Source organism: Pseudochaenichthys georgianus, chromosome 23 (genome assembly GCF_902827115.2).
Source record: "Pseudochaenichthys georgianus chromosome 23, fPseGeo1.2, whole genome shotgun sequence".
NCBI classification, from domain to species: Eukaryota; Metazoa; Chordata; class Actinopteri; order Perciformes; family Channichthyidae; genus Pseudochaenichthys; species Pseudochaenichthys georgianus.
In genome coordinates this window covers 9,782,433-9,809,717 of record NC_047525.1, presented here as the reverse complement: position 1 = coordinate 9,809,717, position 27,285 = coordinate 9,782,433, and the positions used below count along the sequence as shown (strand labels likewise).

Below are 27,285 nucleotides of genomic sequence, written 5' to 3'. Positions count from 1 at the left end.
GCTTCTATTCCACTGGCTTTCATTGCTCCATTTAATTTCTCATATGACTTATTTTACTGAAAAGCTGAAACCCAACTGAGGGCTATATCAGCCATACCTCCTTTTAGCTGCAGGTATTCAGTACTAGATAGCTATATTTGAGGCTTTCATCATTTTAACGAGGATAAGACACTCATAAGGTAAAAGGGTTTTCTCGAGAGAGCGACTTCATCGAGACAAATGCTGCAGTGGCCTATGAAATACATTCAAGTGCACATCTCTGGTGGATTACAGTGTAACATGAAAATGTTGCCTTCCCTTTGTTTTGACAGAAGATAATATAACTTGTAATGATAACTATAATCCTCTGAGCAATGTTTTGGCCCCTGATGAGATTTCAAACTCATGGATTTATTCATTCTGACCAGCAAAAAGTTAGGAGGCTGGCTAGGCTAAAAGTGCTAGCTAAACCAGAATGCTAACAACAGTTTGGTTGTCAAATGTGGGATATCTCAGATTAGATTGGCACTCCAAACTGAAGAGTGTCGACCAATCAAAGTGCCATTTTTTTAAGAAAACATATTGAATATTTGCAGACTAGCGAAGCAGAGGTTAGCCTAAAAAGGGAGACAGGAGTAGTAAATTATAAAGCAAATGTCATTCTTAGGCAAAAAGGGATATTCTGATTGGCCCAAAATGTGCATGACAACTTCAGTGCTCTGGAACAAGTGATTAGGTTTATAGAGCAGGGCTCCACATAAATATCATTATTTATCAAATTCCAGGTGTTTCTTTCATGGTGAAGAGTTATTTGTGTATTGAGTAACATATTAGTCCCATAGGGTAATTAGTCGGCTACAGTTACTCATTACGCTGCAGGTCTTATTTAGGTCACGGCTGTTTTTGCAAGTCAAATGTTTTGCTGCTGCTCTATCGTGCATATCTGACTGCCTTTGAGTTAGGGTATCATCCAGTGACATGAAAGCTCCTCGTGTGTACCCTTTACATTCAGTAATGTTTGGAGTAAACAGAATAGTCCTGTTACTGTCATTATATCTTCCCATCAACTTTCATCATCACTTCTCGAAACTTGTTCTATTTAAAGCCTCATGCGCGTAAAGAGGTAGCTCATCTTTATTTAGTCAAATCAGATGTTATAAATGAAATAATTGAAGATGCTATCAGTGTGTGCATGTTTGCATGAGATTGCATGTCTCTTGATGTCTTTGTTTCCCATAGCGTGTGTGTCTGTGCCTTCTTTATGCTTATGTAAATAACCTGTGTCTATGCACTAACACATGGAAGCTACTGACTGTTATGCTTGACTGCGGGTGTTTTGAAGCCGTTTGACAACAGCTGTGTTCATAGTGCTGTAGAGGAAAAGCCACAGATCTTCCTGTCAGCTGTTTCCTTTCTTGTACTCTCAGTATATTTCCTCTGTTCTCAATCAAACATTTTCTCTTTTTAAATAATATTTCTCTCATTCACACACTCTCTCTTCTTCACACCATATTTGTATTCCTCTTGTGCTCCATGTTTCCCCTCGGTTGCTTGATTTCCCAATTTATTCATGCGTCTTATCTCTAATTCCTGATCGCATCCTTCCCGAATCCCTTCGCTAAACCACCTTCTTTATCTTCTCATTGTATCACTCAATCTCTCTTGCGAGCAAATAATAAATCTTCCCTTCAACATAAACAGGAAACAGCTGAAGCGCTGTGTTCTCATGTCTTTTTTCCTGTCAGTTTCTCAGAAAACAAAACTAAACCACCAGAAAAAAGAGTCAACATCTCTCACATCCGTGTTGTGAAGTGAAGCAAAACAAGTTGATCATGTGGTTCGAGGTTAGCAGACCGTGTCATGTTAACAAGCAGCAGGGCCTTTAAATGAACACGTGCTTTAGGGCAAAAGAGGGTTTTGAATTCTGATGATCTAGTACTACAGGGGTGTCAAACTCAAGGCCCGGGGGCCACATCCGGCCCGCGACTTCATTTTATGTGGCCCCGCAAGAGCTTGTAATACGTTTATTATACGATTAAATGCCGCTTTACAGAATCAGGTTGCCCATAAACTACATGTCCCACAATGCATCTCGTTTTGTGACATGCCACTGAAGAGACTTGCAATTATTTGCTTTCAGACGTAGTTATTTACTAAGTCATTATCCTATTCGATAATAATCCAATTCAGAGGCAATAATGTAATATAACACATTATTTTATATATATTATATATTTATATATATGTATATTTTATATAGTTGCAACCGGCCCTTTGAGTGCAACCATAATGCTGATGTGGCCCGCGATGAAATTGAGTTTGACACCCCTGATCTAGTACATGAGAATGTCTGCCTTAAAAAAAATGATCCATGCTCTGCTCGCCAACAGTAGTTAATGAAAAAAATAACGCTCTAGAGTGCTGTGACGCCGAACCAAAACAGTAACAGTAAGGCTATGGTTGATATAAAAAGTTTAATTAGGGACATCTTTAAATGATACATGTGACTCCCATGTTCAAAGGGGAATGTACAGTGGTAAACACACATCTGGAAACAGCAGTTACTCCCACTTCCCTGAACATTGTAGAGAAACAAATTGAAACTGTGTTTATGTAAGAAAATAAATATGTAACCCTTCTGAGTTTTGGAAAACGACCACTAATACAAGTTACCTTCAATCCAAACTAAATAAACCTGTTGGTGAATGTGTGTGTGTGCCTGTATATATACTTGTACCTCTGTGTGTGTGGCCAGACCTCATGCAGAGAGCCTCTTGCTGAGCCCCAAATGCTATATTTAGATGGCCGTTTTTCTCTCTCCCTCTGAGTGGTTTTGAGCGTTGCCTACTGGTTGGGAGAGGCCGACCACTGGAATATGTTGCCTCCATGTCTGACCGCTGACTTTCAGATAACCATGTGTGGGAGAATGCTTGACAGTAGCCGTGGTTAGCCTGTTAGCTTATCATTAGGGCACAGAGGTTGTTGATATCTCCTCTGGTTCTTGGTTAGAAACATCATGTGGGGCAGACACTAAAAACATAAACACAGTTTCAATTTGTTTCCCTCAAATGTTCAGGGAAGTGGGAGTAACTGCTGGTTCCAGGTGTTTACCACTGTGCATTCCCCTTTGAACAGAAACATGGGAGTCACATGGATTATTTAAAGATGTCCCTAATCAAACTTTTTATATCAACCATAGCCTTACTGTTACTGTTTTTGGTTTGGCGTTGTTCTTTTCATTATTGAGCTGCTAATGAGCCACATATTTCCCTGAGGCGTAAGTGGAGACCAAAACAGAGATAAAAGGAGAGGGAATTTGGGATATTGAGCCCTAGCCACCATTGCTATGGAGAAAGAAGTCGTTCAGAAGAGCGAACCATAGCTGTAGCTTAATAAAAATCCCTTTGTAATTTGGCAGAAGACAGATTACCATAATATCTGAATTCTTTAAACTTGACCCTGAAAGCGGACTGACCTAAATTCCTAATGTTTGATTTGGTTCCAATCCAACAATGTATTCATGGCTAGTTTCTTACTGAAGTGCTCATAGTGACAAGTGACTTCTCTTTATATATTTTGTATGAATGCCCCAGATTTGTACCTTTTGAGTTTGTATCAAAGAATCAGATATTTTCTAAAGCAGTGGTTACTTATTTGTAGTGATGTTTCTTCCAAAAGCCCATCACAGGTTTTTGAAGTACTCCACAGTCGGTCATTTAACACCTTCAGGAAAAAGCTTTTTTCTTCCCTTCTCAGAGACACAATAACATATTAGCCATGACAACACATGATGCCCCTCACCTTACCCTAATAAGGCCCGAAGCCAGATTCTCCAGTGAATTCCTCTACGGTGGGAGTGCGAGCTGATAGGTGACACCAGAAGCTTGGAGAACGGGGGATAAAGATAGACAGAGGGCGAGGTGGTGGAGAGGGTACGAAGGAGGGGTGAAAAAGTGATATGAAAATAATCTGGGGGGGGGAAAAGGAAGACATAACCTGAGTAATGACATGATCTATTTTTGTTAAAAGAAAGGAGAGAGGGTATGAGGAAGTTGATAAAGATAGACCATGAAGAGACACAAATCAAATCATGCGCTCTTACTTTATCACGATCTCTCAGTTGCTATAAAAAGATATCTAACCCCATAGTTTTGCATGCAGTACATGTATAGCCGCACAACTCAGAAAGGCAATTTGCAACACAAACAACCCCTTTTCCTCCAGAGATCAAATAGTCAACCTTTTTTCTTGATACTGTTTGGGTGTTTCTCAATCTCGAGTAAAGCTGCTCCAGAGCCACTATTTCAAGCATACTACGTCATCGAGTGCCGCCGAAGTACTGTTCCAATGTCCAGCATACTTGGAATTCTACCGAGCCCGGCGTACTTCGTTTGGAGAAATTTTGAGGCTGCACATGTGTAGACTCCGCGGTCTTAAAATCCCCACAATGCTTTGCACACGGACCAATTTCCCCAAATCTGTGGCGGAAAATGTAAGGCGGGGCCTATCATATGACGCACACTTGCTCGCCTGTTCCATTCTTCATTTTCCGAAGCTAGGAAGTATTCTTGCCTCGTTTCTGAAGCAAGACGCTCGGAAGACGTGCTACCAAGCAAGCGTACTCGACATTGAGAAACACCCTGTGTTTCTGCCTGTATCTGCTTTTTTGTTGTTGTCTGTTTGGTCCTGGTGGCTCTGGCTACTCAGTTTTATACCGTATCACAGCAAATGTAATTGCATCACTTCCAAACAAAGCGTTGCCTTGGTTATATTTGAACTACTTGCATGCCTAGTTAGTGACCTTCTGTAGCAGGCTAGCTAACATGCTAGCGCTAGTCAGTCACCATTTCTCTGCTTGTGTCCTATTACTTTCCTCTCAGTATTGTACATAATTTTAACAAATAAAAAGTAATTAAAGACGGGGAAAGCTCTCTGACCTAGGTTGCATAGTTTAAATATGCTAGTTTAAATATTCAAAATATATACAGAAACCAGCTTCTGTAAAGGGAAACTAAATACATTACTGGGGGGGGAAAGGACATAACAAAGTACAATAGCATTGGATATTCACAAAAACAATAAATCAGTTTTAGTTTTTTAAAGGTTACATTAGGTGTTACTAAGAGTAAATATAGGCTATGTTAGAAAATCAGTTTTCTCCCAACAAAACTGTCATTGTTTTCCTTAAGGATTGCTCAGTGATTTGGATGGCCCGAGCGGGACTCCTTTTTCCAAACTGTCTTATATTTCATTAATGTCCCTGTTTTGATGCTGGTGGGAAGGGTGTATTCAGCAGGGGCAAAGCAGATGTCATGGCTCAGGATGAATAGTGCCCTGAGGGGAAGGGGAGAGAGATAGTCGGTGTAGTGTGGCCTCTATACTCTGGAGACCCACCCAGGATCGGTTTCAAAGAGGACTCAATGTGTCCTTCCATGGCTTGCTGAAAGACAAACACACTCTGAAGGACACTGATAAAGTGGGAACTCAGTGGAAAAACACACAGGAGTGCTGAACAGCTGTGGTTTTGAGGATATCCTAAAATATTTGGCCAATGACACACATGTTCGGGAAATATTTCTGTTTCAGCATTTACTAGTTTATAATAACACATCTAAATCATACTAGTTTTCTTGGTGAAGGAGAAGCCTGGCAACGTACACCGTGAGGCATATTATCAAAAGGCTGTGACTTATGCATCTGCAGCATGGAGGGCTACCCTGTCACTTCTCTGGCAATAAAGCGAGTCCCAGATGTCCCCCCCCCCCCTCACACTGTTAGCAGACGCACCATGCTCCCACTCTCACCATGCCTTTGCTCTCAGACAGCCACATATTGCTCGTACACAGCGTTCAGACTCAGTGTATATGAATGTTGCCACACACAGACCTTTGGTACAGGACAGAGTACAGTAAAAGCTGAATTGTAAGTGCTTTGTCCAAAAAAACCATGTGAATAATGAATGATTAAGTGGAAATTCAGCACATTTTAACATCAATAACAGATTAAAGTGGCCTGACTTGTTTCTCATTCCATGCCATATATCATAGGATCAGACCATAAATAATCTTCCTGAGTATTTCCTTGTCTTTCTCTTCTAATCAGACACACCTTTCAGAACATTCTGCCTAATCAAACCATCTCTCTGATGTGACCTCTGTTGCTATGTGAGTGGGAGGGGAGAGCAGAACATATTACACTGCAGTTTCATCAGTGCCACGCTGAAACTCCAATGCAATTTGATGACACTCTGCCTTAGAAATTGAATAAGCGATTGATTTTAGTATAGTTAAAAGAGAAGCTGATGTCTTCTTATTTACATAAAATATCAGTGATATGTATTTACATTTCTTCAGAACACTTCACAGTGAAATGAGCCCATTTAGCGGCATATCTTTGTGAAAAACACCTCACGTGTTTCAACAGCTATCAAATACTTATAAAATCAAAATGATATGTTTCTGCCCAAGCACACCCACTGCAATCCACTTCTCATTTTTCAGAGATTAATAACTTGACAAAACATCTTGCTGAAATGAGTCATTGCGAAACGCTGTCCGGGGAGGATTGCAAAACCCTGGTAAATCTGGATCACGTTGTGCTTTGTGTTACCGTATATTTGGTTGTATTCACTTTTACATTACATTATTACATGTTACTTGTTTGACGCTTTTATCCAAAGCGACTTACATACTCAATACTGTGGGCAATCCCCACAGGAGAAATGTGTGGTGAAGTGTCTTGCCCAGGGACACATGCTGACTGCAGAGGGGTTTGAACCTGTGCCCCCCCTGATCCGAACACCAACACACTAACCCACTATGCCCCACTACCCCTCCGATTAGATTTTTCTATAAAAGAAACGGGCCAAACAGTCCGGCGCGCCCAGGGAATGTATTACCTGTTTCTATATAGATCCAACAGTTTAGCAGGAAGCAGCTCAGAGAATTTGCATCAAACGCTCTTACTGTGTCTTATGCTGACAAGACAGTCTCCGATCATGTTTACAGTACTACCCACACTCCCCAGCTGTTGATGCCCCAGGCTTGTGAATGTTTGGAGAGTTAAAGCCGGACTTAAACACAAGCCCAGTCACCTTACCTCTCGGTGCCCTTTCTCCCCCCCCCACGCCCTCGGCTCCTGCTAAACCAGCTCTTCTCGCTCCGTCCTTTGTCTGTGTGTCAAAACGAGCCAAATGCTTTTCTTTTTCGTCCTGCTGCTAAGCAACCTGGGGGATTGAGAGTGCTACAAAGGATTGCGGTCTTAATCAAAACTCTGGGTTTTTGCGGAGTCAGCTGGTTCTGTTGCAGCGTTATTGTGCATATCGGTGTCCTGGCAAATTTTGCACTTGTGAGGTTTCTAACAAAATCCTTGCTGATAGTACCATCTGCTGCATCTTTTGATATACAAAGGTCTAAGCACTGGCAGATCTATTTGGATGGAGAACGCAACAATACTGTCAGAAATCATGTGCATTGGACATGGGATTGAATTAGCTCATTAGGCAAACGTTTTTTTCAGTTGCTCTCAAAATATGGAGCTACATCAATATTGACTGACAATCATTGGGCAAGTTGTTCAAACTGAAATGATAGCACAATTTGAGCCCGAGTCTTTTTTAATGAATCAAGTTCAACAGAGCCACTGTAAGCTGTGTAAAAGGGTTAGGTGCTTATGTTTTATCGTCCTGAAAATCTAAATACAAAGTGCAGTTTACTGCCCAAATAGAGGAATGTGTGTTAGTGAGTAAGAATTGCTCTTGTTCTCTCTAATCCTTTTTCCCCACAGCTGTCCCCTTTAGTCACCTAAACTGAGAGGTCAAATGCCGATGAGGGCCACATCACGAGGGTTTAGCTTTGTGTAGCTCTTACTGTATAACAAACATAATTCATGAGGTAAATCATTTATTAAAAAGTACAAGCCTGTACAATTTAATAATTAATATGTGCCTTTTATTCAGAATTCTAAAGTCGGCATGTGAATAAGGACACATCTCACAGGGGATATGATGCCAAGATAGGAAATCTTTTATTACAGAGAAAAAAAACTTTTCTTCCAAAATATAGAAATCTGTACAACTTCCGCACAATCAATTTACATGAACTGTACAAATTTACAGCAGTTCATCACAACATACCCAAGGAAAAGAAACAGAACACAATAAAGATGTACTGACATGAGATCACAAGATAGACAGCTTTTCTTCTTGGGTAAGCTCAGATTTTTTTGTCTATTTTCTGGTTTTTGTACGTAAATAACAAAAAAAAAGAAGGAAAGAACTGAAAAGAAATAAAGAAAAAAAACAAAGGATACGTCTACACTTATAGATCATGGAAACTAATGTTTTTTTACCAAACAACTTTGGTCCTTGCCAACACTCCCATCACAAATGGCTTCACTTACGAAAAGCATTATCCATGTTAAAAGATGAAATACAAAAAGGAATAAATCTAAAAACACCTCAGGATAGCAATTATTGGCACTTCCCATGTGTAATGTTATGTACTCTACCATATGTTGTACAGTTACAATACATTCTACAATATGTAAAACACCTCAAATGTGAAAGTGGCAATAATTCAACTAATCGATGACAAGTTTGACGACAACATCAAAAACTAAACTGCTGTTCCCTTCCGGTTTCATGTCTTAACATGCACAACTCCTCCACAAGGGTATGTATTGAATGTCTGAGGCCTGAGTTTGGCAATACATTCCAGGAGACTCCTCGTGTCTCAAAAAAAGTGTCACACAACTTCAACTTGACATTTAGTGCATTTTATGTGCTATTTTCCTCTGACTACTCAAAGCACTCACGACATTTCTGTAACCTATGTGCGCACAAGCTGAATGGATGCCATTGAAATAATATATTACTGAGGACTTAAACCATTGTAGGTGGTGAAGGTGTCGAATAGGATTTGGGTTGAATTTTTTTAATTTTGTAAGTCTAAAACAAGGTCTGTTAAAAGGGGTTGGATCACCAGACTAAAAATGGGGGGGGTAAATGGGATGGCAGAGTGGAAAAGATGAGAAAATCTACCAGTGTGACCATAAAATACATCGAGAGAAAAGTGAGACGAGACGATCATCTCGCGTCGGAAATATAGACCAATCTCAAAACATCTTGTCACATGACATAAAAAAAGCTATTATGGAGCAGCGTGGTTTTAAAACTGGCGTCCACCAGGGAAACCGAAGCTCTGGGCTCCCATCCTAGCAAGCTCCTCTCCACCTGGCTAACATGGAATCACTGCTTTTCACAGATTGCTGAAGGGACTATCAACAGAGAACAGGGGAGGTTGGGTTAGGGGTTGCAGTGCGTCAAAGGCTATAGCTCCATTACCCATGATCATCTCGAGCTTAGGGGGAGCTTAACACCCATAGGTCTGGTGATGAGCGGAGAAGCAGTGCCGTGGCATATTCGACCAGCGGTTAAGGCCAGAAGCCGCCACAGCATCTGTTTCAGCTCGCCGTTACCCTCTCGGACCCCCGAACCGGGAGTGAAGTGGGGGTACGTCAGACAGCCATCACACCCTTTCATATGCATGTAAACAAAGTTGCTACTCAAACTCAGTAATCAAGTGCAGCGCAATCCAGTGAGATGAAAACAATGGCCTAGTACCCTCGATTCTTCATCTTTGATCCATGTTTCCGCGTCTCTCACTAGCCCCACCCCAGTGCAGCTTGAGCACGCCAAGTGCGTGTGCTGGTTTTAGTTTTATTTGTATCCATCACTGCTGAGGGAGGGTCAAGTGCTTGGTGGGGGATGTTGAATAAGTCCAGAGAGGGGGCTGGAGGGATTTTAGCTGCCCTGGACAAAAAGAGTCCGGCCCTGGCCCCCCCTCTCTCACACCAGCTCCCCATCCCCACCTTCCTTACCCAGCCCCCCACAGCGATGGATGATGATATGTGTCACATTACGTCTACCTGCATCCACATGGGGTCCGCTAGCAGCATGCTGGCTATTGGCTGAGTAGGAGGTCTGAGCTGGGAGGTGATATGTGGCACTTGAGGCACTCTAACCCCACACCAGGAGGAGCGGGAAGGTGGGAAGCTGCCAGGCTGGAATTGGACACCTCAAGTGAGGGTCTGGGCAGGACTTAAACAGACCGACTGGCTAACATTGGTTTAAAAATCACAAATGGCTCATAATTCATGACAACAAGGTCTTCGTAAGGCAATGCACACATGAGGTTACGTCTCTCCTTTTACAAGACCTTGGAAATAGCACGTTAAAATAGAAGGCTGACAAGGCCTGGCGTTTTAAGTTAAAATTCATCTCTGAACAGTCGGTGCTGCAGACCTCCCTTTGGCCAAAGTCTCAGTCATCACTTAGTCCAGACCTTTCAGATTTGCTTATTTTCTTCTTCTATGAGCAACACAAATCACCATCTGTGTGTGTGTCTAGAGGGGAGGGGGGGGCTGCTTGGCTCTGCATCCTGTCAGAGCAAACGGTGCCATATGAACGGATGACAGAAGGTTTCTAACATACCACCAAAGGTACTCTCCACCTAAAATCAAAAGCTCTGAAATGTTCACAAATACAGTGTAAAAAAAAGGTTGGAAAACCAGAGATGCACACTCCCGATTTAATAGACATCAGTCTATCCCAACGTGGGAGCTACAGTATGAACAAACGGCAAAAAATGCGAGAGGGCAATAAAAACGCGGTGAAAAGATGACATTCGAATGGATGGAATGCAGGCGATTTCTCTAAGAAGTACACATCCCACACAATCTCACGTCAAAGTGCATTCAATGTCAAATCTAACAGGGCCACATGACCGCGGTTTGGGTTAAATAGCCCCCCTTTTGCTACACTTTGAATTTTGGCGATGCATGAATTTTGGCAATGCAGTTGATAAAGTGATATGTGGAAAGGAGGCAAAATTAACAACACAGGAACTCTATTGTGATTTTCAACAACATTCATTAACTCGGGGGAGCGGGGGAGGAAATGGATCCCCTGCCTTTACCCCAGAAAGCTACACATACAAGGATGATGGGGGGGCGACAGTGCAACAGGACACACTGGTGCCCACAGGTTTCACAACACAGTCCACTCGCTCTGACATACTGAGAGAACGTTGAGATGAAATTGTTCTGGGGTTCGATGTTGATGAAAAGGGGAGGGGGCAAAGTTAAGCCCGAACGCCTCTTTCCAGCTACAAGATAAAGAAACTAAATCCCTGTGGTCCAAAAAGGGGGTCTTATAGAAAATAGAGATACTCTCATGGGGCGTTTCTTTATCTTGAGCTTGGACTGTAAACGGCTCAGTCGAAAACCACACTTCCTCCCTGGCCAGGAAACATAACAAGTGAAAACGGCAAATTGAATAACCTCTGGATTTTGAAATTCAAGGGCTAGTTCCTGATATTAATGCCTTACAATTTAGGTGTTGGTGTTGTTCCGTGTGTTGAACATGTACCCATAATAACCACAAGTAAGAAAGTGCAAAGTCAATGAAGCCCCTTCAGAGATGGAGCTGACCACCATGTTGTTTACAGTCGAAGGGGGTAGGTGGGGGGGGGGTTCCTGGTTGGTTGGTTGGTTTAGCTGCCCCAACAGTTCCATTTCCACAAAGCCTCTCCTTAAAAACCGGAGTGCTCAGCTGATCCAATGACACAACAGAACGGATGATAATGGGGGGAGGGGGACAATTTAGAACAAAGGTTTCCATCACCTGGACGATAGGCCACATCCTGTTTTTTTTCTTTTCTCTTCTTTCACTATTTCATTTCATATTCTTGCTTCAAAAAGGCTCACCCTGAATCTGGCCACATGACCTGACCAGCCACGACATGACCCTGAACAAAAGTAGGCCGGGGTGACGGTGGGCCTCTTTAACTGGACACAGTCATCATATTGTAGGATTTGGAGGGACTGGTTCTGCCCATCACCATCATTTCCTCCTTGCAGCTGATGTGACTGTCCACCATTGGGCCCCCAGACCCGTTTCCTGAGGGGGACATGGCAGAGGACATTGCAGGCATTCCCACGGGGCAGGGCGTTGACTCGTATAGGACGCAGATGGATCCGTCCTCGCCGATGCGGTAGGAGACCTCGAAGGGGTCCACCCAGAGTGTGAGCTCACTGGGCAGCAGCGAGTAGAGCTGTTGGATGGTCAGGCCGATGCGCTGGCCTGCCTGCCCCACCAGAGGGTCCATCTTGTGGTTGATACGGATGCATCTGTAGCCCGAACCCTTGCACGGCCGGTCTGGGAACCAGTGGTGCTGATATTGCTCTGCAGGGACGGAAGATGGAGAAAAAGTTTAGTTTTGGAGTGATTACTAAAAGGCTGTTTCGGATGACATAATGTGGGAAAAATCACAACCTGCTCTGACCGGCACAGAGGGTTAGACGTATGCAAGAAAAATGTGCGTATATTTTAACTTCATACGTAAAAATGCTTCAAATGCTTACAATTTCTTAAAAGGTTAAGATGAATTAAATCTCAACACAACATTGAGTGTGTATATGTGAGTGTTCTCCAAATGTTAAAGAATAGGGCTTAATGATTTAGTAGATCCTAATCTCAAGTATTGCTTTTTCCATGAGAAGGCAACTCAAGTGTATACAAAACAAGATTAGATCTGACCGCAAATATATTATTGTAAACGCAAAAGTGGAGTGTGACTTGCTACTAATTCAGAAAATGTACAATTAGGGTATTGCATTCAATGTTAATCCTAAATGTAAAGGAATCCCCTGTGTTCTATTATCACAGTTTGTTCCAGCGGGAGTTTACCATGCGTCAGATTTAGCCTATGGCATATAGAAAACAAATGTTCTTATCTACACCAAAGTACAGGGTGCAGTTGTGTTGGGAAAGGAAAGAAAACCACCACCACCTGTTACAGGCCTGATAAGCAGCTATAAACAGGCGGCCAGTGGCACCCGGGGGCCTACGTGACAAAAAAAAAGTGCCATTGAATTGGCACAATCCCTCCTCTGGCTGCCGTCAGTGTCACAAAGTCTCCCATGACTGGCTGAAGAAAACACATCAAAAGTGTAGAAGTCCCAGCCAGCCATCTGGGACACCAGGCTCCGCCTCTTAAAGGGAAAGGACCATATTTTGTCTCCCTTTCCATCCGAGTAAAAATATGTCATGCAGTGTCTAGTGACTCTGCTCTTGGTATGCAAGTGGTTAAGGTTACGAGAGGAACATTTGACGGTTGAAAGTCGTATTCTGGGTGATTAAGGAAGCAATGTATGGTCCAGTCTTTCCATGGAAGTTCACATAGAAAAAGGAATTTTCTTTCTATTTTACATTTCTTTGTTCTGAGTTTTTTATCAGCCCACTTCACGAAAACACACCAACCCTCATTACTCTGTCAAAGCTCATCCATATTATAATCCCATTGTTGCAAGCTTTATTGTGGCCAAAGAAAAAACAGGGTAAGTGAAGTAGGCCATTATTCAGGCTTGGGGCCCGAAGGTCACGTATAAATGAACATGATAATACACCCTTACTCCCCCTGTGTCTTAACACAGACGGATGTATACTGGGCTGGCAGCAGAAGTCGTCTGATCTTTGAACCTAGGACACAAAGGAAGATACCTTCAACCCCCTATTCTAAAAAAAACAGGACACATGCGGAAGAAGAGGGGGAGTAAATGAGGATGTGCATTTTAATTAAAGAGTGTAACGAAAGACGGTTGTTTATTCATTGCATCTGATCACTTTTACTAGAGAAAACATCTGGAGATTGTATTATTAACTGGATGGGCATCAACACAGGATGAAGCAAAGCCTTTTAACTACAATTACACAACTATGGAGACTTAAATCTGTTAATTTCCCCACCTCCTTTCGCCCAGCACAAACAAGAGTAGCCCAGCATGCCGACACAATAGTGAGTGACTGTTGTTTCCAGGCTAAAGGCTCAGGCAGGCCTAGTTTAGCAGCGACGAGCCTCCATAGAATTAACTTTTACTTCCAACTCGACATTTGTCTTATAAACTAGTACTACGGCATTCCAAGCATTCCCAAATTCATTAAATCTTTTCCGAGCCTTGCCTTTGTGAGTTAAATGGCAACGTTTAATCGGGTTATGAGCACTAAAAACGTGGTGTTTCTTTCGGTGGATTTCCCCTCCATTTCCTATGTGATTACGCTGCTCACATCAGAAACACTTCCCCTCCCCCACCCAAAGGCCTCCCAGTCGTCTCCATTCAACGTTTGCCTTGTTTACAAACACTGCCGTCAAATTGCGATTATTTTTGGTAACATTTTGCCCAATATTTCCGTCAAAATTTCCTAAAAATTACACAACGTGTTACAATAATTTACGACAGGCAGTTGCACGGCCACCTAAAACGAACTGCAGCTTGACTTTGATTCTTACGGTGTTTAATGTTCTTTTAGCCTCGTTTAAAGACAATACTTTCCCTAGGCTGTAGAAGAAATGTCATTATTGACGTCCAATAATGATTCTACTTAGCTGGTAAGTGCTTTCGTTTTTTCTAGGTACAATTTCCCTCAAAAAGTAATACATTCTTTATCTGGGAAATTAAGGCCATCTGCTCAGTAGACTGAGGCAGATGTATGGTAGATTTAAAGCTGGAGTGTGTTTACAGCAGGAAATGAGACACAATCCCCGAGCAGTATCTCTAATACTATATATAATATACTCTAAAATCAGTCATAATGCTAAAGTAAGCCTGTGGGAAGCTTAGATGCCGAATTTCCTGGAAACTAAAGGGAAGTGACGACTCACATTCACTGTGAAAAGTAAATGTGTTGATGCCAACTGTGAATGGCAGGGAAAACACAATGTCACAGTTTAACTACATGGTCGACATTTGTATTGCTCAAATACCAAGTGATTACTCACCATATAAAACACAAACAAGTCGAAAGTAATGTTTTCTATTGTGATTATTGTATAACAAAAGTTTTAATTTATTATTGTGAGTGACCCTGCATAGAATTATGTATTTCATTGCTTGTGTATTTATTGCCAACCTATTTCTAATGCATTACGTAATTGAGCAGCCTCACTGGGGCTGTTGTGCTCACAGAGCTTTATCGAGCACTTCCTTGTTCGAGCCTCTTTCCAACCCCCTCCCCCTTTTCCTCATCTTCCAAACAAAGTAACCAACCACAAATGGTCCATTTTGTGTTTTAGTGAAAAAATATAATTTAGTATCAATGTAATCGTCGAGGAATCGTCGTGAACTACTCGCAGTGTTGATTCTGGCTTGTTTTTTCCCCTCGTCGTGCGCAAACAGTGGTGCGCGTTGGTAGCGCACTGTTAGTGACACTAGAGAACAAAGAAAGGCTTTTTCTGAATCATCTTCAAACCAATTAAAAGAGTAATTTAATAACTAAATCATCCAACTAAACATAGGAAAAACATGGGAGATAGTTTATATTAAGATGTGTTTGGTGGGCGCAACGGTAGAATGTTCTCGTTTTCTTACCTGACAAAATGTCCTGTAAGCTTTGGTTGAATGTTTGGACCTGTCGGTCGTTTACGTGTCCTTTTACCCTCAGAAATCTCGACAGAAACGTCACCGCGGCGCTGATCTCAGGCTTCATGGTTCCTCGGGCACAAAGAGTATGCATTGAGAAAGACAGGGGACACGACCCGTGCGCTTTTCCTGTTTGTCTCTACGTGTTGGTTCGACTCTTCGTATTTCTCGCCACTTCTTCCGAGCAGCGATCCTTATCTGTTGGCTCTTGCGTTGCTTCTCTTGACATTTATTTCGTCGAGGTAGAGTGAAGGTTCTTTTCAGAGCAGCTCCGTGTGCCAGGACGGTACAGTGTTCGGAAATAGACGCCTGTTGTTGGTAAATAGTGGGGGGGGGTTGGGGGGGTCCTTCCGTTCCAGGTTGACCAACCCACCGTCTAGATTTTCCTCCTCCAGAGTGAAGCTCTGTGTGTGGGGGAGCAGGCTTTTATAGCGCCCCCTCCCTCCCCACAGAGCCGCACAAGCTGCTACAGCAACAACAGAGCACCAATCCCCGGCTGGCGTCCGTCTGACGAGCCGCATATAGGAGGAGAGCAGTGAACGCGTCACCATCTGAAAATAAACAGAGGCACACAGCGTGAAACCGCGACGCGTTCACAGGCTGTCGGAAATACGCGAGGTTGAAAAAAACAACAAAAGAAAACGACAACAAAGACAACGGCAAAACTCACACCAAAAAGTTGGAAACCTATAACCTTCTTACTTTAATATATTAGAATAATCGTCCTTAAACAAGCCCTGGCAGGAAATGTAGTTTATGGTAGAAATACACAGTTACATTTAGTTTGCTGTATCCAAAATCCAACCTCGATGGATCTCTGATTGTCTTATCGTCTTATTGATTTAACTGTTAGTGGTCTGATAACCCTTTCCACCCCTGGATAAACTGCAGTTAGTCACTATGCACCTCGTCTTTTTAATAAACGTATATTCTTTATGTTCACCACGATACTATCCAGCAATGTGCACTTCAATATGTAACTATCTACTTGTAGTTTCTCCGTATTTACATTTTGAACATACTTTAAGCATAGGGTTTTAAATGTATAGATCTGTCATGAGTTTAAACCCACTTTCCATACATGTAAAGGAAGATTTCTTTGTCTCTCCTCTCCGTTCTCAATGCAGAAAGACATTCCAACAGGTTGTCCTGGTGGCCTGTTGGAGTGTAACATGCTGACCAGCTGCCTTTGTTCCATGCCATCCCCCACGTCTCTCCCCCATGTGTCTCTATAGGGAAAAACAAGGGCAAATGCAGAAACACTTTTAAGTTTTTGCAGTAGTCTTAGTTATCCAGTTGGGGGTCTGTGAGTTTATAATCAAAGCTATAGCTATATCTTATCGTTGCTACCCTGTGAAAAACATTAATTCCAAAAAGAGCTAAGACCCTGATAAAGAAGTGGAAGGGTTTTGTGCCCTTTAGTTTACCCTGCAGCAGTACTCCAATGTTCCACACCTGTCTGTAATCAGGACATATTGATGTTTCCAAATCGAGTTGAACTTGTTATTTTCTCAGTTTTTTTAGGTTGATTTGTTTTCTCTTCTTTTGTTTGGTTTTAATGATGTGTGCTTATTGTGTGACTACTACATTTATTGTCTTGTTGTTAGGCCTAGAAATATCATAACCTTTTAAAAGGTGGTCCACATTTAAAACAATGTCTCAATTTGGAACAAAGAACAATGTTTATAGACAACCCTTGGGCCAAACAGATATAGAGACTGTGTACTCTATGTTCAAAGTAAGGATTTTACGACTGCTTATTCACAGTTTATACCAGGCAGGATAGAGAACAGGTGTGTGTGTGTGTGTGTGTGTGTGTGTGTGTGTGTGTGTGTGTGTGTGTGTGTGTGTGTGTGTGTGTGTGTGTGTGTGTGTGTGTGTGTGTGTGTGTGTGTGCGTGCGTGCGTGCGTGTGTGGTGTGTGTGTGTGTGTGTGTGTGTGTGTGTGTGTGTGTGTGTGTGTGTGTGTGTGTGTGTGTGTGTGTGTGTGTGTGTGTGTGGCACAGGGACAGGAAGAGAGAGCGAGACAGCTTACATTACCTCACATCAGTATACTGCATCACCTCAGGTTCCCTTTTGCTCTCTTTTTCAGTATGTGTGTGCAGATATGTGGGTGTTTATCCACATATGAAACAGATAGAGTCACAACCAACTGTAAAAGCACATCTGGTGTGTCCCTGTCAAACACTGAGGAGGCATCATATGGCCAGGAAGCAGTGAAATCAGCTTGTTTTCCCTCCAGCAGCCAGTCCTTACGTGCTCATTAAAATCAGTGGAAAAGTACAGGCTGCGGTGCTTTTTTGGTTGGAGACACAGTCACGGTGACCCGCTGAGAGCTCCAATCATGATGCAATCAAACAGACCGGACACACTGATTGGTTCAATCACTGACCTGAAGGTGGACAGAAACACACACAAACCTATTTGCTATGTGTGTACATTTGCACAAAACACACACAATAACCACCAGTGTGATCGAGATTTTATCACCCAAATCCAGTATTAACCGACGGTCATTTATCTGAAACATTTTGATTCTAAATCTCTTCAGTAAAAAGACATGATGCCAAAGAGTGTGACTAAACTTTTTTATGGAAAAATGATAGTACTGGCAGTACTGGATATTTTGTAATTCATGGCATGAAGTTATTTGGGTACAGACTCTGAAAAATATTTAAAATGTGTTTTTATTAGTAGAAAGTCCATCAAGTCTGTTTTTTGAATTCATGTTGCTTTAATTTTTTCACATTTGTATTTAACTTTTAACATGAGATGTTGAGAGACATGATGTTACCTTTATTTTACAAAAAAGAGATTATTTCCAACAAAGCATCATATCAAATGATATACACAGCACATATCTTTAAGAAGAGTATTTAAAACATGTTTATTCAGTGTTTCTTCTGAGACTCCTGATACATGAGAAATATGTCTTTAGAACAATACTTTTTTCGAGTTCTGTAAAATATTGCTGACATTTGGAAGATGTGTCTCCCCCTTTTCTGGCCTCTTGATATCAACCACCACAAAAACTGACTAATTTCCTGGTCATGTTAAAGGTCCTCTCATATGAGTAGGAACTCCTTAAGTCAAGTGAAACTTGTGTAAATCCCCGCCTATTAGACATTCGCAGTTTCGCCCACAGTTACGCACCACCGTGTCATTTTGTGAAATAGTGGAACTTTTCGGTGAAAGCTTAGAGACATTTCCAGTTTACCGATGTAAACTATCACACCTGTAACATTTGCACATGTTGTCGTGGTTGTTACTTAATACAATTTCGTTTTCCACAAATGAAATGTGTTTATTTAGAGAACACGTAGAGATCTTCACATGTAAGCTGTGATTTTTCACATTACTCCAACATTCCTCTTGTCATATTCACAGCGGTGCAGTGAAATATGTTCATGTCCAGGCAAAGTACCACTAACCCAATGCGGTGTAACGTTCAAGTGAGTCTGCCATTTGCCATATTGGATTTAAACAAATATCAAAATGGACAATTACAATTGTTTTGTTAGCAATTCCTTCTACAATTTGTCTCCTTCATTCACTTCTGTTTTTGTTGGTCTCCTTTCTTCTGTTCTGTTTTTCGCTTGTGCTGTAAACAACTGTTTTGTGTTAACTCAAGTAGGATACATTTGGAAATACCAGAGTGGTTTTTACACTGGAAAACCCGTTTGAAGCAGACACACAATCGTTTCAATCAATCCTTAAGAACAATACATATTCCATTATTATGTTGCACATTGCTATTTTAGCCCAAATATTGCTAGAGTTAATACACAATTACTATCATGGTGCACCTTTGTGAAGCTCATAGTAGCCCGTACTGTTCATAGAAGTAGTTTTAGTGAGCTACACAAGATCAAATGGTTTTCTTAAGACAATCAGGCCAGTCTGAGAAGAAGTGGTTTGAAAAGCTTCTTTGAATGTATTGAACCGGTTGATTTGTGGATTTTTTGGGTGAAATATCCCTTTAAATGTAAGATGTGCAGGTGGCAGAAGTTGGCCCCAGTGTCTGTAGATGATTCACAGACACCAAACAGCAGTAACAGCTTCTGTCCCCGTTACTTCTGCATGATATCCCTCCTGGGAGTGTGGCAGAGATTTGCGAGCGAGTAAGATTGCACTCTTCCGCGTCACACATACAACAGACAAATAACTCATTACTGACAGAGTGTAGGTGTGCGGTGGAGCTTAGGCAGCTCGGCCAAAAGTCAAACAGGATAAAAGAGAAAGAAAATATACAGTATGCTACAACAGAGCGAGCTTGTGAAGGGTAGTTAAACCTGGAAAACCCCAAACCTTTTTGCAATTATATTGAAAGTAAAAGTAATCCTGAGGGCACAGTTCACCTGAAACACACACACACTGCAGAAAATGTCCTGTAGCACGGGTTGTTTTCAATGTGAAGGCCACCAGCACCAGATAAAATATGGCCCTGGTTGTTGCCAGACAAAGGTGGGGTATCCTGTCGTTCCGTTGGGCCCTGGGTCAGACTAATGAATGGAGGCTTTTATCTTGAAACCGCACGTCAACTACAGCCGGGGAAAGAATGTCAGATCAGGAGAGAAGAGAGAGACCTTGGCAGGCTGGCGTGGGCAGAGTTTTCCAAACACGCTGGTGAACCCAAATGCTTGGAAGTAAATGAAGGTCATTCAAAAGCTACATTTACACAACGCCCCAAACATGAACAGTTCAAAACATAAAAGAGACCTGAATAGCATTCCCTAATGTGCACAGATAATTATTGGTGTTTTCTAAATGTTGGATTACGTGTCAGTGACGTGTCCCTTTGTGCAGTAACATAATTGGAATTGTTCTCACTGCCTGACCCAGTTTGCTTGTTTGTGTCAACAGCACTAAAACCGGATTATATCTCAACCCTCACTTTTGCAAGTGGAAACGGAGTTATGTTTAGTTTTGAGGTGCTTGACTAGAGTGGTTCTATATTTATACATTATAAAAGTTTTCCATTTGTTTCTGGTGGAGCTATTCTCCCTTCATCTGAACACTCTGTGAACTTTTACTAAACAAAATGAGTCGGATACGTATATGAGTTTTGATACTTAAAGAAAGATGAAACTGCTGGAATAGAAGGGTCTTCTTACAAAAAAAATGTGAAACTATAAGCAATAAAATGCATCCTTGTCGAAGTGAATACACTCAGGGGTTTTGAAACTACTGTCGAATTGGTCTGAAATTATGGTGGCTAATGTTAGCTAAATGTATTTTTAGTTCAAGTTAGATATTTTAGTATGAACGGCATAACTGAATCAGGACTTTATGACTCTATATGGTAGGAGCAGTGTCTTATGGGGGCTAATTATAGCCAGCATTTGAACACTTAAAGTAGTTGACATGATATATAAAGCTCCGCCTGTGCAATGTCATGTATTCGCCTCTCCTACAACCCCTGCTACTGTTTCATAGTTCCTTGATAATGCTCTTTATCTTGTAACATTTTTAATATTTTAACTGCTGGACTTAAACAGTCCCAACCTTTTGTTATTTCATAGTACACAAGACTATAAAAGTGATAAATAAAATGATGAATACCCAGGCGTATAGCATTGTTCTCTCCTCTCTGGAACAGCACATTCATGTTTGCTTAGAGGAGCAGAGAGCAGCTGTCTGGTCAAATGCTTATCACCATAGCTAACACAACTCTCCCACAGAGCAACATGTGGATTGCCACTACAGTAATGTAAAGCAGCATGCTCAATGGAAATGTATGTCTGAAACTGGAGTGATGTCACCGCTGTGTGAGTATATGGGTGTGGCTCAGATGGGGTAATCACCTTTCACAAAAACAATAACTCTTTACGCCCTGCCCACTTTGTTGATCCTTGACTCATCTGAGAAAACCACAACTTTCCATGATTCTCTCTCTCTCTCTCTCTCTCTCTCTCTCTCTCTCTCTCTCTCTCTCTCTCTCTCACCGCTGGAGTTGCTCTGTGTGCTGTGGCTTGGCCTGGATACTTTCACAAAAATGGAGCTAGGCCACGGAAACAGATTTTTGTTTTCTCGTAATATTATTTCCCTACTTCTGTTTCAGCCTTACTCTGTATTTACTTAACTCATTCGGAAGTTTAAGACCAGATGGATCTTCCAAGAAATCCCACCCCGGAGTTTTGTTTTACCTTTATTCTCTTCACACTGATCGCTCTCCAGCACGTCTTGAGTTATTCATGCTCTGTGCTTGGCAAGACAAAATGTGCCGCATGCATCGGCTTTAAGCTGGTAGGCTTAAAATGTCCCGTAGCTGTACACGTTGATGTACAAATTATTCCTTTTGCCACTCATAACTGAAGCTCTCCGTTCCAAGTCATTCAGTCAGACAGTATTTTGAAGCCAAAGACAAGAATAGAGGACCTGTACACTTTGTGACTTTACACCACCACGAGTTAAACAATATAAACTCTGTATGCGTGTGTGTATGCCACTGTGTGTATTTATAGCATTGACATTTGAGATAGTAAAGGGCCTGCCATGACCAGTCATGTCCAGTTTGGAAAACTGATTCTCCAAGGCTCCCTTCTACACCTAAATCACAGGTAAAACTGAATTAGACTGTGAAGTGACACATCTGTCATTGAAACTCCAAACTATTTCTCAATCTTTAAATATAAGCGTGTCATGATTCACACTGTAATAACTATCCTACCAGTTGTTATTGTACATTCTACCCTCATAATTTCACAATCGTGTTCCCCCTTTAAGCTGCAGGAGCGTGATATCCTGTAAGACACACCTTAGACTTGCATAACCTATTTGGGATGACCTGCGCTGCCTTGTAAGGATATTCAGGCATTATTTCTCCTGAATCATCAAAACTAGACCGAGGCACTATACATGGTGCCCTTAAATACTCCACCAGAATTCAATCTGCTCAGGATCAAATACTCACCGCCTGAAGCCTTGAAAGGTATCTCTGAAATCTGTGTACAGCAGGCGTTGTAAGAACTTCCAATGCAATCAAATGGTAATTCAGAGTACAAAAAAAACCTTAGAAACATGCTTTGTTCATCAGTAAATCTGCTTATCTTTTCACTATCCATTAGTGTAAGTGTTCCATTTGCACACCTTTGTACAGTTTTGGTTACAAATTCACTCTCCAATCTCCTACACCGGTATTTTGAGTGTCATTTATTTGAAAGTAAAGGAACAAAAGGTTAAAGATGGATTTGACTGATATTGTTTTTCACTTAAAATGTTACTTTATCGTGAATTATTTTGTCCATGAAAATCTGGTATTGGGTTCCCCATTACGCGAAACATGGTAAACGTTATACCTGCTGAGCTACGGCATGTCATTTGAAGCATGTTGGCTTGCTAACATTAGCATTTAGCTCAAAGCTAGCGCCGCCGTCTGTGACATCTTCTGTCTTGTGCCAAATCCATTGAGCCTTTAAACAGATGTAACCCACGTGAGAGGTTGTATCATTTCTGTAAACTGTGTATGTTGTGTGTAGATTGTCACTGCAAAGATAACACACATGCCAACTGGCCGGTGTGTGTGTGTGGCATATTGCATGTGGCACGTTGCTGCCTTTGTGCACTCACTGACTTTTCCTGAAATTGCCAAGTTTCATGCCTGACGGCTGAGTCATTTTGCACTCTCTCTCTCTCTCACACACACACACACACACACACACACACACACACACACACACACGCACACACGCACGCACGCACGCACGCACGCACGCACGCACGCACGCACGCACGCACGCACGCACACACACACACACACACACACACACACACACACACACACACACACACACACACACACACGCTGACACGCAGACAGCCCACATAGCATAGTATCTGACTGCAGCATGTTTGTGTGAGATATAAATATGCAACATTTCAATGAATATCACATACATGTTCTTCTCACTTTATCTGGGACAGACTTCACACACTGTAAGTCTGCTATGTGTGAACTAGACTGTAGCATCCTGTGTGCTGCGACTCAGCTTATATTAAAGACACATTGTATTAAATGGTGCCCTAAAATAATATTGCACCCTGATTGGGTGAAAAGAGGCTGCTATTTATTTATTTTTGGCTGAAAAAGACACAGATAAAGTCCCATGTTAAAGTGGAAAACTTTAAGTATTGAAGTTGTAAACATATTTTACAACAGCTTATATTACTATGACTAAGAAGATATAGCCTACTTTATCATTCCTGCAATGTGTTAAACATATTTCACACTGTTCTATATGTATCCACACACAGATGCTCCAATACACACATGCAAAACAGGACCTATACACATGCGTGACGCGTCACACATGGAAGAGTCCCTATGGAGTGAGCTACCGCTATTAAAAATGTGTCCAGGTCCCCTTAGTGCTAAAATGTTAAATCAGTGCCACATAAAACAATGTTTCCACTATTGCATATGATAGCTAAATAGAATAATAACTCTTTTAAATGACTAGTTTTGGAAAACATTCAAATAAAATACTGTTATGGCTATTTAAGCTTATCTAGCTGGCTGGAATAGCCAAGTGAATACATGAGAGTAAAGTCCATCCTCGAAATGATGTTAAACAATTCCTTTAAGAAAATATATCTGTATTCAACTCACCAGTGTTTCAGATAAACACCATATGTATTGTATCTCTGGAGAACATAATCAACTTATTATTTCTCGGTCACCATGTTCAGTTTTCACTGCCTTGTATACTCAGAAAAAAAACCCGGTGCGTCATATAACAGGATTGCTCACAGTTTAACTTCAGAGACGATTGGAAAATGAATGATAAGCTTATCATTCAGGTAGATAAGAGGGAACACATGTAGACACACACAGGTTTTATCATTAACTCCAGTCAGTTTGCTGTGTCTCAACTAGGTCATCTGTCTCTCAGAGCTCCACATTATAAAGAGAGACAGAAAGAGAAAGCAGGAGTGGTGTGGGTGAGAGTCAGTGACGGTGCTAACCCGCAACATGACTCACCCTTTAAACAGCCTGGGATCAGATCCAGTCTGGGCCCATGCAAGCTGTGCTTTCACCCCCAGCTGCTATTCATGCCACAAGCTATAGTTTCACAGGGCCATAAGTGCAGAGGAGAGGACCCCAAAGCACTCTCGTTCAGAGACTCCAAACATGCTATAGGGACTGTCGTGACCAGGAGCTGAGGTACTTCATTGTGACGCACAGGTTTGAGTTTGTTGGATTTTCCACGCTGTATCCGTGCACCGCTGCCGTCACGAAGGTCAAGTGTGTCCGTAAAATAGATACACTCATCCTTCTAGACGGTGTCAGTCATGCATGCAGGGCACTTGTATGTTTCCCATGACAATTATCCAACGCTGTCATTTGGAAGTCTATCTCGAATCTACAAGAAGAGTTCACTTCAGTACCCTTTTTGTTTTGATCAAATATATACTTATTTATTAGTTTAATTATATTTCTTTCTGTTCCCTTGTCACACCCGCAAACACCAAACCTATTTTAAACTTGTTTTAGACCTTTTTAAGTTATGCCCCCTTGTGTGATGTTTCACATTGAACTAATTATATAAAAAAAGAGTTGTTTAAAACAGACACTTTTAATAAAGAGACTGCTGCGTGAATGCATGGGAGTTAAATAAGGAGGCATTGTTTGGTAAGGAGTGGATGATTGTGATTCATTATCATTAATTATCATTATGTTTATTTTGGCATTGACTGATTCATGACACGGAGCAATTGTGTAATTCCTTGGCGAGGGATGGGTCATGAGATGGCACAAATACAATCCTTTGAACAGAACATAGAATTAAATTGTTTTATCCTTTGAACAATTCTATTGATGTACAAAATTATAGATAATACACCAAGTTAATCAATTAAAGTTAAATGCACTGAAAGCTCCTCATGTATGATATTTAGTTCCACTGGTTGCCCAATAAATGAAATAAGGCGTAAACACCCTGACAGTGAGAAGTGTATCTTTGCTCACCTACAATTAGTGCCAGCTTATAATTAAAGCTGCATACGTGTGCCTTATGGACATAACCTTTTTGACCCTGTTGTGCTGTTAATCCAGCCGGTGCCTGTCACAGCATTTCAGAGAGCACTCTGACTAATGACGTGTGAAAAAAGACCAGGTATTGGTCTTCTTTGCCAGCTAGCTGAGACAGGCACACACTAACCTGGGTGGAGAAAGTCAAAGCGCAGACGTCAGCATGGAGGCATGATAAAAGGCAGATGTACCTGATTTAACTGGAACGCCAAAGTTGCAGCTGCTCCTGCAACGTAAGCATGTTGAGCCAAATGTAGTGTTGTGGTGTTACAGTATTCATGCACAGACATCTGTGTGTGCTGGTTTGTCAAAGCCTCTCGTCAGGATAAAGACAACCAGTATTTACTGTATCTGTTACTCCTCCTGTTTGAACCATTTCATCACTTCTTACTCTCCCACCTAAATAAAGCTTATGTTTTTCCTTCTGTCAATAAATCCCACAAAAAACGAATGAATGTACAATGTTGTAAATAATAGGATACCAATGCAACTAATGTGTATTCATTTGAAGCTGAAAATAGTTCCCAACACGTTACCATGACTTTTTTCTCCCATTTTAGTTTCCTAAACACTACAGAAAGGAGAGTAAGGTAATACAAATAAAGATTATGTATTTGTTGTTTACCTGACATATACATGAGGGTTCTCTCTGCCATGTTAAAATATACGCTCGATCTTATTCTGGCAACAAACTCCACAGATCCCACTTTACCATATAGTTTGGGCTATTTCTGGTTGACTGAAAGTCAGGGGACATGCCGGGGCATGTTGAGGACTCACCAGACAGACAGGAAGTCTGTGTAAAGGCTGGGGTTAAAGTGGGGGGTTGAACAAAAATGAACCCATTCAGCTCAAATGTCACTTAATATTCTCTGCTGTTCACCACACTGTGATCTTAACACCTGGAAGGAGGGAAGAGGATTCTGGGAGACAAATACATCTGTGTTGTCAAGTAGCGTGTGTGTGGAAAAAGTGTTCTTGAACTCCAACCCAATATTAACCTGTGTTCCTGTAGTTGGCGTGTGTGTGTGTGTGTGTGTGTGTGTGTGTGTGTGTGTGTGTGTGTGTGTGTGTGTGTGTGTGTGCGTGTGCGTGTGCGTGTGCGTGTGCGTGTGCGTGTGTGTGTGTGTGGGGGGGCGGTCTGTGTGTACGTCTGCAGAGAAGGCGTTACTGACGCCCACCTTTCTTCAACTTTCTGTTGTATTTCTCATGGCCTGCGGAGCATCGAGCATGAAACATCACAGACAGGATCCAGTGCAGAGTTGACAGGCTGGATCCAAACCTGACATGTTTAAGAAAAACAAGCCACTCTGGTGTCAGGTGAATGAGTTCAAAGGAAAAAGAGACACAGCGGGGTTTCAGTTTCTCTGTCAAAGCGCCGATTAACCTAAGCAAGCTTTAAAAAGATGCATTATTGTATGTATGTTTTAAAAAGAGGAGACAAACTGCTTTTTAAGTGTTTTCAAAGGGAACATGTGCAGTTGCCATGGTGATGTCCACGAAACGTGCTCCCATCCTCAGAGTGGGTTCAATCCAAACATCAGAAACGGCTGAGAAGTCAAGGCTGACACAGCTCCGAGCGGGAGCTTTTCTGGTTCAGCTCCGGTTTCCCTGTTCTGCTCCCGCTCTGTTCACACCGCCCAGAGCTGCCGCTGCTGCGTCATGACGTCACCCTTTACGTGCCTGCTTCATAAAATCCAAACCGCGCGGAAATCCCTCACATCGACAACAACAATGGCCGATTGTATTGAAGCGCTGTTCGCTTTGCTTATCCTTAATGAAATGGAAGGCATCGGACGA

The 27,285-nt window shown here is 41.8% G+C and overlaps 1 protein-coding gene across 1 annotated transcript; it reads right to left on the bottom strand.

The window, feature by feature from the left end:
• Positions 1–7,980: 7,980 nt before the first annotated feature.
• Positions 7,981–15,858, bottom strand: btg1 (B-cell translocation gene 1, anti-proliferative). Its single transcript, XM_034075135.2, has 2 exons — positions 15,406–15,858; positions 7,981–12,223 (listed from the first exon to the last, which is right to left on the bottom strand). Exons 1-2 carry the CDS (start codon positions 15,548–15,550, stop codon positions 11,823–11,825), a joined length of 546 nt encoding a protein of 181 aa, XP_033931026.1. The 5' UTR covers positions 15,551–15,858; the 3' UTR covers positions 7,981–11,822.
• Positions 15,859–27,285: the final 11,427 nt, after the last annotated feature.

Coding starts and splice junctions, on each gene's coding strand:
- btg1 (XM_034075135.2), bottom strand. CDS start 15,550: ATGCATACTCTTTGTGCCCGAGGAACCATGAAGCCTGAGATCAGCGCC. Junction 12,224..15,405: donor CTTACAGGACATTTTGTCAG/GTAAGAAAACGA, acceptor CCGTCCCTGCAG/AGCAATATCAGCACCACTGG.